The sequence below is a fragment of the Homalodisca vitripennis genome, unplaced genomic scaffold (assembly GCF_021130785.1).
Source record: "Homalodisca vitripennis isolate AUS2020 unplaced genomic scaffold, UT_GWSS_2.1 ScUCBcl_1767;HRSCAF=5805, whole genome shotgun sequence".
Lineage (NCBI taxonomy): Eukaryota > Metazoa > Arthropoda > Insecta > Hemiptera > Cicadellidae > Homalodisca > Homalodisca vitripennis.
In genome coordinates this window covers 19100-31972 of record NW_025777881.1, presented here as the reverse complement: position 1 = coordinate 31972, position 12873 = coordinate 19100, and the positions used below count along the sequence as shown (strand labels likewise).

Genomic DNA, 12873 nt, shown 5'->3' with positions numbered 1-12873 from the left:
ATGGGGTTGTAATAGTTATTTGTAAATAATCACTCATAAAATATACAATATTCATTCAAAATTTATTGTAAAAGATTTCAGGCTTCTCTCTATTGTACTGTTTGAAAACATTTATCATGAGGGGAAAAAACTACATTTTTAAAAATTGCAAAAAGGTTTGTAGGATTTTTAGCTTTTAGTACGTACTGTCCTGGAGCATATGATGGGTTATCAGCGTCTTCACCTTCTTCCCTACCTTCACTTCTTTAGTTTTAAAAGGTATTGGTTTTCGGAATTTCTTTGTTATTACGTCAGCGCCTTTTTCGGGTTTTGAATTCACAACGCGTCACTTTTTTAGCCCGGTTCTAGGCCTAAGACTTTGGACAAAAAGCAATTGAACACATTTCTCTTGTTGGTGCTCTACACGGCTTCATAAACAGCCATTTTTATAGTATCAAATAGAGCAAACATTTTGTTAGGGATTCGATTGTTTAGTGATCCTCCTTGTTTCTACTTATAGCTGCAAAGTACAGCTGAATGGGTTTTATTGCTGCCAGCATTTACACACCTTTCCTACCGATTTTAAGTAGATCATATGGCTTTCTGTATTTTTCTACAACTTGGTCCTTATTTCTACTTATAGCTGCAAAGTAAATCTGAATGGATTTTATTGCAGCTAGCGTTAAGCTAACTTTGCCACCGATTGGATGTGGCGCATATGGTTTTCTGTATTTTTCGACAACTTGGTCCTTATTTCTACTTATAGCTGCAAAGTACAACTGAATGGGTTTTATTGTAGCATGCGTTAACCTACCTTTGACACCGACAGTTGTCCCATCGGGCAGCACGACCTTCGAATTGCTCTGTTTTGAAGTTGGAAGACGTGAACCTATTCTTTGATGATCATTGGCTAAGCATTTTATTTTTTTTCGACTTTAAGCTGTTAGCCAAAGGATCTTTCTGCAGAACTAACACTAAATCTTATTGAATATCAGTCTACGTGGTAGTACTTGTAGGTTTTACCGTGGTTCTACCGGTTTGAACATCTGTAGCACGCCCTCTACCTACATACCGCCGCTAGTACCTGCGTGGTTGGCTATACAGTTCTCACTGTTTTCATTCAAATGTCAACTTGCAGTTACAGTGTTTTTATAGAAAGTAGCACAAGCAAGGACTTGGCCAGTTGATGTACTGATCGCTGTCAAAAAACCTGTTCTACACCTGTTACAGCTTTTTTTCCTGGCTCACTTTAGCGTCAAATTTGAACTTGTCGGACTCCAAACTCAGTGGGAAGCGGATATATCTGAAGCGCTAACGTGGTATGAATGATTTCCCAAACACATGCCATAAAAATATTTAGCTTCAGGCTATTTTCTTAGACCTGTTCACAAAATTGCTTAGGCCTGCTACTTTAAAGGAGTTTTAAATTTTAATTATAATACTCTACCAAAAATAATAGTTATTGCATAAAATTATAATTGAATTTTCATATTGAAACAAAACTTTTAATAAAATACTAATGTATGAATTAACAATCCTAATATTAAAAGTTATAAGCAGTATAAAAACTTATGGACTTTTTATTTAATTGTAAACTAATGTCTTTAATTGAGAATTTACTTGGGAATTCAATCAAATTCAAATAAAAAATTTGTGTAATGGAGAATTGATATTTTATTTCGTTTTAATTAAAACATTATATATTCAATAAATATTAGATGCTTTCAAAATTCCACACATTATATTATTGTGAACAATACAATAGGAAAATATTATGATGAAGAGTGCTGCACGTGTAACAAGTGCATTATTCTTGACTCTGTTTTCATTGTTATTGCAAAATTGATGAGCACAGTCATATTGACAGCAATAATAAAAAATAGACAATGCAAATCGTTTTACTGTATTTTAGTGAAGAAAAATTTAACGAATACAGTACAGTGAACTGCACAACCAATATGTTTACGTATCTATATAAACTACGATAATAGTATTACAAAGTTTTACATGTAGCAATGAAAAGTATTATTCTATATATAACTCAAGATATAGTACGTCAAAAGTACGATAGCTATTTACTATTATTTCGAGCGGGTGTACGCTTTCCGGATATTGAAATACACGTGCATGCTTGAAGAATATTTATTTTGTAAGAATTACAATACTTGTATCAATATGAATGTTCTTTCAGAAAGAGTACTTTTCTTTTGCCAAGTATTTATGAGGTTCCCTCTAAAGTATGCCATACAAGCATTAGGAAACAAAAAGCTGACATTTTCTCCAGCAGTATTCTGGTGGGCCTTAATTGTGACTATATTCCAAGTAATGTTTTGGGGCTTTGACATCTACATGATCCTTACAAGCAGATACTCATTTAAATTACACAATAAAGAAACAAACACTATTTTATTTACTGCAGCTGCACTCTCGGTCTCTAATATATTAATAAATGTAGTAACATTCAACAACTATAGCAGAAAGTATTCAAAGTTCCTTGAAGTCTGCAACACTCTGAATAGATTTGATCGCAATCTTCAACTGGAGGCAACTACATGTGGTCTCAGTGTGAAGTCTACCTCTCTCATTGCTATCTCAATAGCCGCTCCAATGATAGCTCTGGTAGTACACATATATACTATCTTATCTTTGGCAGAAAATAACACCACTATAATAATGATTAGCTTAAGAAATGTTTGTTTGTTTATCATACACTGTGAACAAACTTGTATTTTGATCCATTTTCAACCTGTCACTCATTGCGTGGCCAAAAGATTCAAAATTATCAACACGAAGATTATACAAGAAGTGAACAATGACATTTATAGACAGTCAATGCGACACCGGAATCCACCACATCCACGTCTCAATCAGGATCGTAACGGCAATGAAACGATAAAGTCTCTCATGATCGCCTACCACTTGCTTTGTGATGTCGTAGGCCAAGCCGGCGATTTTACAGTGACCTGTTACTGGCTTCTACCTTCCGTAGTTTTCTATATGTTACCTCCTCTCTATATTTTATCTTTATACATCTTTTAATGAAAGACGTTATACTAGTCATTTCACATTTATTCTGGACACTGTCTATTATATGTTACCTATATATGGTCGTCTCCTCAAGCTCTGACGTCACTCAAGCTGCGTATGAGACAAATACAGTAGTCTGCAAGTTTATAACCAACACAAATGTGAACCCAGGACTGAGTAAACTTTTGAATTCCTTTTTGTTGCAGCTCAAAAGAAAACACCTCGAGTTTTCTGCAGCAGGATTTTTTCATGTCAACAGACAAATGTTATCATCTATGGCAGCAACTGTGGCTACCAATCTGGTAATACTCATTCAATTCCAGACTCAACCAAACCAAGGTGATTAAGGCTAAGCTTCAGTATGTCCAGGTTTCATTAGGTCCATGTCCGTGTATTTTGCTCTTTTAATACTGGTTGTTAGTTAAGTCCAGGTCCTCTAAACGAATTTAATATCAAATGCGATTTAATTATGTCCAGGTTTCACTAAGTCCAGGTGTTATTAAAATTATTATTATTATTGAAATATAGCTGTCTCAGTAAATCTAGTTTCACAAAGTCCAGATCGTACAGCCAGTGCCAGAGCAAGTCGCCGTCGACTAATATATTAATATGTCACGGGGGCAATTCTGAAGGCGTTCCAGCCTCAGCGCAAATTTAATAATTCATGTGGATGGTTATGTAAAGCAGACAAAAATAATTAGTTTCAATTCAAGCTTTAAATATTTATCTTTATTTATATATATATTTATATTTAAATATATAACTTATAGTTGTTAAATGTGATTTTTTATACAAATCATAGAATAATAAAAATAACTATTTTAATTAAAGAACTTTGTCAACCTGACATTATTAAAGAAATATAACTATACATATTTTGGAATGTTTATTATATCTGTACTATGTATGTCCAATTACATCACCCTAAATAATACCAATAATATTTAATGGTTGTATTATTTTACTATATGAATTATCAAATTCTCAATAATCCCAAATATGGTGGCTACTAAATACTTACAACAGAGGAAATGCTTTCTAGTTTAGTGTAGCCTCCTCCGTAATTAAATCTTCATTAAATCTAAGTCACTTTGCTGTACTAAAACATTTTATATAACGTTTATATGCACTGAGCCTATACATGACTGAAATTATAAATTCTTTATTTTTCCAGGTTATTTTAGTATTACGTAGTTCGTACTTACATATAATCCGAATAATTAAACTGAAAACAATCAATTTTAAACAATTCAACTGCAAACTATGAAAATTGAGTCTAAAAGTCGTATTTGTATATTCTCAGTTGTAGAAATAATTATTAAAAAACTAATATTCCAAACAAAAACTAGCTCTGTTCCTTAGAAATATGTGAACAATAAATATTTTAGTTATCTTTTGATTACCATATGCAATATAAAATACAACGTGTATAAGGCTTTGCTTAAATCTGTAGGTTACTTTAAGAGGGATTTTCATAGGAAAAGCGTAATACTTTGTAAATGAAGATACTGCATATAATGAACAAAAAATAAATTATGAGTTATTGGAAATAACTGGAATTCAATATTTCAACACAATTTGTTACTATATAAAGCAGCCTCGTTCTATACAAATCAATAAAAAATCTATCTTATTCTCTTTATCCGCTTTTTCCTCTCGTTTCCTGTAAGATTATTAACATGAAAAATAATATTTATGTTATATTACCTTCTGTTAATTCTCAAATAAATAAATAGCAAGATATTATTATTAATGGTAGGTTTGTTAGATTTGATAACTCATCACTATTAGATAATAAACGTCAAAATTAATTGAAATTTATTGAGAGGAAAAATTCAATAAACGGTTTCGTAAGTTTTTTTAAGTACAGTCATTGTGATTCTGCAGCCATATACGAATCATGCCCTTGATAAATATAACTGTTTAGATATTATCATACAACACTCTGGGTGGTGAAAAAAATGTTTGATAAAATAAAGTATTGGACACACATATAAACGCACTAAATTATAATTTTTACTCAGACCTGTGAGCCCATTCAGTTATATTACTTGTTAGAAAGTTTACGAAAAGTATTTTAAGTTATTAGAACATATCCTTATGCTTTAGGTCTAAGAGTGTGTTATAAATGAAGCTATATAATGCATGTTTAATCTGTGGAAATGTATACTAAATATATTTTTAATTAATAAAATTTACTCCTAATTAAGAAGGGCTAATAATTTGTTACATATCATGAGTAGTACAATAGCAATTTGTAGAAACATATACGACAGGTGTTTTAAGTATTTTAAGTTGTTTTAGAAAAACCCGCAAACATTATTCAATGCCTGTGATCCAAGCGTAATTTATGATAAAACATACTAAAACTATATTTCAGTATTATTACTCCGAATCTTTAATAATAATTTTATATTTTTAATTTTTAAAGTATATTTTTGTTTATTGTTAAATTATTGTTGAAATTAGATAAAACATTGTTACATGAGAAGGAAGACATATATAAAGATTTTTGAGCAGGAAGAATTGCATCTACAAAATATAAATTTTAGTTTCAAAAGAACTTGTTACCGTAACATACAGAAAACGTGAAACATGATATCTCATTACATTTGGAAGGGAAAATATTCTCCATTTCTTACTTCCAAAGGGAAAATATTAGCTTAGTAAGGTTACTTTTTTAAATGACTGCTCTGTTTCTAAAACAGTACAACGTCACTTCTACATTATCATAACAGAGTTGGATGAAACAAAAAAAGATAAACTGCAACCTTATCTTTATATACCTATAGGTGAAGAACTAAATTAAAAGAGGGTCTAAGTGCCATTTTCATAGTTTTGAGATATTTGAGTTTTTATCTTAATAAACAATTTTTTTAAGTTTAGAAACTTTATTCTAAAAACATTTTGTAAAATAGGTCTAATTACAACTGCACAAAAGAAATCTTTATTAAATATTGTTTCCTTTTAGAGATATTATTTTTTGAAAACTTTAAATCAAAAGGGATCTATGTCCGTATTATCTAATGTAAATAGTGATCTTAAGTGCCAACAATTAATTTGGTTGTCTAAGTGCCATAAATGTCTCAATTTCTCTGATTTTTTTGTATTAGGCCACGTAGGTAATATTATTTTTATTTACTACAATGATAGTAATACTTTATTTTAAAAAAACCTTAACTAGGCCTATACATTTTTTGGGTGGAGGATACCATACGTATAAGCAGTGTCGGGTATTACAAAAGCAAAATCTATTATTGTATTAATAATAGATTAATACAATTAATCTATAATTAATCTACAATTAATACAATCAAACTCTATTAGTTTTAACTTAATTTATTTACAAGAATTCATAAAATAAAATTTACACACTTAGAATTGTAGTCTTGTTTAGTTTATGCCTACTTTATAGTGTCAACTGTTCATAAAAATTTTTATGGCTAGGCTGAGTAAGGAACGGGATAACACTCTTTAGATCTGATTTCTTTGATTCCGAAATCTGAGATACACACTCCAGTCTAGGAAGATCAACGTTTTTTTATGTCCTCAACTTTAATACCTGTTTTGAAAACGTTTACTGTGGTCCACTGTTCAAGTTCGTTGAAAGTTTGTCTCAGCTTAATTTTACCAGGTGATGTAGCAACAACCTTCAACCAAACATTTTTTCAGATGTTAATTTTTTTTGTATTTACAAATTTGTCACAACACGTTTTAAAGTTAAAAAAGTAATTTTCTTCCATCATGTTAACAACAAAAGGTGTTTTGTCTCGAACGTTTTCAATCATCTCCTTCAGGTCTTCAGGTACGTAGCACTTGGTAACACGTTTTCGCTTTTCAATCGCTGCAAAATCACGGTCGTAGTCAAGAAAAGTGTGTCATGCTACAAGGAACTTGTGATGTATTTCCCTCTATACTCCGATTGATGTAAGGTATATCCACAAGAAAAGCAGCATCTGGTTCTTATTTTGCCCAGCGCAATCATCATTCCAGGCCATCAGTGTCTGTGATGGAGTGATTTCTTTCAATACTCTCAATAAACACGATGTTACTTCATTACCGCCCCTGCAAGATTGGTCTTCATGCCACAAAGTCATCATCGATAACCCACTGTGAAAATTAGTGCCTAGATTGTAGGCGGACAACTGGCGCAGATAATACATGTTGCTGTGGGTAAGTGTTGGTAAGGAAAACCCTGTGTTGGCTGGAAAAAAGTGTTGGCTGAAGATCAAGAGAGAAAACATTCGTGCTACTATTGATTGTCTGAGCACTTTTGCAATCTTCTTTCAAATGTAACCTAGCTTTCTCTGCTTTTACATGGTGAAGCTTGAGTTTGTTTTGTTAATGTGTTTTCTCATCTCCTACTGAAGATGCAACTTTTGCCGTTAACAAATCACAGGTTGCGCATGTATCAGTCCTAGGCCTATGGAATGAAAGTTTAGGGAACTTCTTTTTGAAAGTATCAAAGTAGTAACGTTCCGAAATATGAGACCTGGGATATTTTTGCTTAAATGCTTTGAACAGCCTACTGATGTTTAGGTCTTGAGAAAAGTACTCTTTTTCCGATTTATTTCGCCCATAATAGGTTACCTCACGTGGAATCGAATTAACATGTTCACACACCAAGTTTTCGTCCTCCAATCTATATTTACGGTGTTCAGTCTTATTGCCCCTTTTCTCGGTATACATTGGATTACCAGTCTGTTGTAACTCCACCAATAGCTGGACCCTTTTTGATACTAAATCAAATATCTGTTGAAAAGTTGCTCTACATACTTGAACAACTTCACCTTCCCCATTAGGAACTGTATGTACAGCAGTAGTCTGGCGCCTACTTTGTTTGGGATCATTGTAGTCTCCGTGGCGTCCCCGTTGTACAGGTTTAACAGTAATGAGGCCTAAAAGGTATTTTTGTTGCTTAGAGAAATCTACTATGTAAAAATCTTTACATAGTTGCAGCTTTTGTTGGTATGAAATGTTTTTGCAATTATATTTACACTAATATTGTACATTTTCAGGAGGTGGAGTTTTAGCAGCAACTAAAGTGTTGTTTTTTGTAGTGTTATTCTTGTCCACTGTTTCTTAGTTTTTTCCTTTCATCACATTCTCTTCCTTCTCCCTTAGTACGGCGTTTCTTTCCACTTTCATTCATACTTAACACTAAATTCACAAACACACTACACTAATACACTTGAGGCAATAATAACCTCAAACAAAACAGAGCAAATAAGACTGTGCAATCACAACAATAGCTAGCTGCTGACTACTGGCGCGCGGTACACAGATAACAATTTACCTTGGGCTGCAGGGCACATACATCTGACGCATTCTGTTGGTAATAATTGGATTTATTAGGAACACCTTTGGCACTTAAATCAGAATATACTTCAACTGGGTTTGTTCATAGATCATAATTCCGATTATAACTCAAAAATGTAAAACATGGTACTTAGACCCTTATTTACTTCAGGTCTTCAGGTATATATCGTTACTCACAGTAAAATTTTTAATGCATTGGAAATGGAATATGTAAGTCATGGTAGATACTGCAGCCACCACCGGATGGTTCCGAAAAATTAATTTTGTACACCAGAGTTTAAACTTGAAAAAAACACTGTTTATTCTACTGATACGTATAGAAAGTATTACAACTCTATAAAGTTTGAAGTAAGAATACACATCTGATTGAAAGATGATATTTAACTGCATAATTTAAGTAATTTGGAAAAGGAGTATAATAGACCTACAAAGATTTCCATCTTACTGAGTTTATAACTTGATCTAGACTCTCTTACAGCGCACGCAGGTGCTGACTATGCATTGTCAGCAGTCTTTCTGCTGTCCCACTCATTTTATTTCATCACTGCTGAATGATTCATATTTTTTATGCCTTTTTCACATACATGGTTCAATATACAAGAAGGATGAAATATGTTTAAAACGAATAAAGCAACAGTTTTGTACAAATTATAAGTAAGTTTAAATTAATGACAAATATTACTTGTTGTAAATCTTATATTAGGTATGGGTGATGTTTCCCTCTACTGTAAAATGTGTCTCATAAGATTTAATAGATGACACATTGTGAACATATTACTTTTGTAAGGCAACAATATATTTCTATTTTTTTTTTTTAATCTTTATTATTGTTCTCTAAACTTGTTCCTACATAATATTTTACAAGTGAATAGCATAAAAATAACGATATTTGTATTTATGACGAATACTAATTAATTAAAATAATTATTCAGAGTTACAAGTTTGGCAAATTGTTCTGTCATTTGACTTTTGAATTAACAATTTAGATTTTTCACAACCGTGTTCGTTAATTCTTCGTGGCGGGAGTGATAGAAACAAAATAAGTGTCTTTGATGATATCTGCTAATGGAGTCACTTCCTCAACTCTGGCTGTTAACTGGTTTAGGTCTGGGCCGCTTGCGCTCTAAATTTGTCTTTGCTGCCGTTTGGTCATACAATATACAATCCAGACTTGAAACTATATACATGATACTAAATAACTATTCTTACTCATAGTAACAATAACAGGTGTATTTACATCATTTATTTTAGTTATAATATCCATATAATTTTACGTTATCATTCATATTATGAATATTCAATGACGTGTTACTAACTTTTCCTAAATACATTAATACATTACTGTTGAATGTAAGTACACATGTGTTCACGTGTACCATTGTTCTTAAAGTAACACCGCGCATTCCTTTCACTTAGTATAATTTATCTGGCTTTATGTGTTGGTATTCTTCGTTTCCTGGGTTTCTTTTTTTCTCTCATACTTTCGAATTAATTTAACAACATTCGTCAATAAATTATGTTTTTCGTCTTATTAATTACTGAGCTATTACCCTAAAATATATAATTTTTAGAATATTCTACAATTTAGGCTTTCTTTTGAATATTTATCTTAAAAAAATAACACGTTTTGTCTAGACCGTAACGAGTGATAATAAATGAAAACGTATGCATCCGCTTTTTACGGGTATTTAAATAACAATAACTTCCTTCCCAAGTTCTAATTGAATTACTAATTTTATTTACCAAGTTGATTAAGAAATTATTTGATGATCATTGGTCAATTATAAGCTGATTGGGATCAGTTGGGAATAGAAAAACACAGCTTGACCGATAAGATTCAGTATCAATACGTCACCAGTAATGCTGTTATTGACTGTGGACAAAAAATAGGACATGTTTGCTGTTGATTTCAACACCGGTGTTTTTATATAACTACTTTGGTTCCGATAACTTCCCCAATGACTATTTACTAAAGAGGAACTTCCTCATTTTTAGGAATACATATTTAAAGTCTGTATTTTGTAGGAGTTATCGACTGTTAATATCTTCCAGTTGGACTTGAGGTTCGTCCTCTGGAGTCCACTGTAGTCTCAAGGCTCCTCAGAGTGCAGTTCTCTCCAACAGTCTTCAAAAATACGGGACTAAATAGGTCCCTGTTCTTCGCCTCAAGGATTAAATGCCCGAATACTCCAGCCACTTGTGTTTATCTCATCGCGTTACTCTCCACATTTAATGTTTGCCTTTATGTAGTTTAAGAGTGAGTTATTACATACAATCACACATATTATTTACATAGCTACACTTATTATTAACTTATAAGTGTTATAAGTTTGTAGGTTAGCCTACTAAATTTGAAAAAGATTTGTTAACTAATTTATTGGAACTCATTTTGAACCTACCTATTACATCACAAAAGAAATGTAAAATACATATAAGTATTAAGGTTATAACAAATAAATAGTGGTGGCAGACCCAATGGTTAACTATTGAATTAGGAATTATTATAATGCATAGTAAATATGGAAGATTTTAGGACATAGGTGGCTACTTCGTCCATCCAAATGGAATTTTGGTGAAACATTACTGTACAGTGTTATGGGTAGCACACTTTCTGTAGAATAACATTTTTCCTCAAAGAGCTTGTTACAATTAATGTAATGGACAATGTGAACAACATCAAGGTAAATCCTTATTCTACCAGAGGAGACATTCATTAGCTTATGTACTATTGACATAATCTTAGAAAGTATAAATCCCTCCCCTGGCGCGGTTCAGCATTTCAGGACACAACCCCTTTGACATTCAACTTTTCTCTCTAATTATTAAAACACTACTTTAACACTTACTGTAAACTACTAATATAACGACAGCTTAGACAGTTTGGCCTAAGGTGTCTGTAGTGTTTTACGTTCCATAAGAGCTTCGCAGGAGCTAAAGTATAGCCGCTGTCTCTGCACTTGAGTCGTCTCCTCCAAGATTTTGGGGCAGCTCTGCCTCGGTTGTTATTATGATAAAGACTAACATAGTGTTAACTGGCAATCTACACACAAAAAACAGATAGAAATAAGACGTTTATAATTAAATTAAATTCGAGGTCAGTCATGCGTCAGAGCTCGAAGGGAACGGACGGTCTGCCTCTTATCAGTTCCTTACCTGAAGTAACCTAGTGAAACACAGAGCGGTATGTTTTAACAAGCGTGTGTATTTGTTAACTTTTGTTAATGTGACTTGTTGTCTGAGTTACTACTGTTTTTTGTGGTGTTGTAAAAAGTGTAAATGCTTTGTTTTTAGAATAATAGTTATCATGTCGGATAAATGTGGAGTTTGCGTTAAAAAAGTTGTGGCAAATAGTCTGATAGTACAATGCGTTGATTGCAAAGGCAGATTTCATGGAGCTTGTGCAGGGATGTCAAAGGATGACATTGATTTTATTCAGAAGGAAAATCAAATTTGGAGATTTACACAATGCAGTAGGCTTCGTAGAACAAGTATGCAAGTTGAATCCGAGCTGGAGAAGAGTTCACCAGACATAAGTGACGTCATGAAGCTACTACTCGAGATGAGACAAGAAAACAAAGATCAAACTAAAAACCTTGAACTTGAACTTGGAAAATCCATTGAACTCTGCCATCAAACTATCTCTGAGTTAAGGAAAACTATGGATTCACAGTCTGAGGCTTTGAACAAGTATAAAGACTTGTATAAACAACTTTTGTCCGAACATAAAAGGCTGCAAATTAAAATTGTTGAGCTGGAAACCCGTCAAGACGAAGCTGAGCAATACTCTAGACTTAATACAATAGAAATCAATAGGATTCCTGAGAATGAAAATGAAAATGTTTTCAGTCTAGTTCAACAAGTCGGAAACAGTCTAAACATACAAGTAAAGGAAGAGATGGTGGATGTCTGCCACAGACTTGGAGGAAAAAGTGGCGAAAGACCCCGAGGCATCGTATTGAAGTTTACAAGAAGAACAGTCAAGGAAGATTTTCTACAAAAAAGGAGAGTCAAGAGAAATCTGAATACGTCTGACATTGTTTTCCCAAGCCCAGCAAGTGTCATCTATGTAAATGAGAGCCTTACTCCTACAAGGCGGTGGATATTCAACGAAGTAAGATCGATAAAGAAAGAAAAAGGATTCACGTTCGTCTGGATACGGAACGGCAAGATCCTGGTCCGACCATCAGAAGGTGACAAGGTGTCAGCAGTGAGCAACTGGGACGACGTGGAGAAGCTGAGGAAGCTGCCGACAACAATAGGCTCGCCTCAAGCTCCAGGTAACAACTCCTCACAGACAACAGTACAAACAGTTCATCATGTTCACCTAAATGAATAGTTTAAAAGAAACAAGTTTCAAAAATAGTTTGTTTACTACTATTGATAGTTCAGATTTAATAATAGTACATCAAAACAGCCGTAGTTTAAGGTCTAATTTTGACAATTTTTTAGTGTTTCTTGAAAGTTTGAAAAGAAAGCCTGACATTATTATACTAACAGAAATTTGGATAAGTGACAGTGAGGTGGGTCAGTACAATTTGCCTACTTTCT

The 12873-nt window shown here is 33.0% G+C and overlaps 1 protein-coding gene across 1 annotated transcript; it reads left to right on the top strand.

The window, feature by feature from the left end:
- The first annotated feature begins 11815 nt into the window (after positions 1-11815).
- LOC124371637 lies at positions 11816-12661 on the top strand. The gene has a single exon (XM_046829985.1). The coding sequence runs from the start codon at positions 11816-11818 to the stop codon at positions 12659-12661; it is 846 nt and encodes a 281-aa protein (XP_046685941.1).
- Positions 12662-12873: the final 212 nt, after the last annotated feature.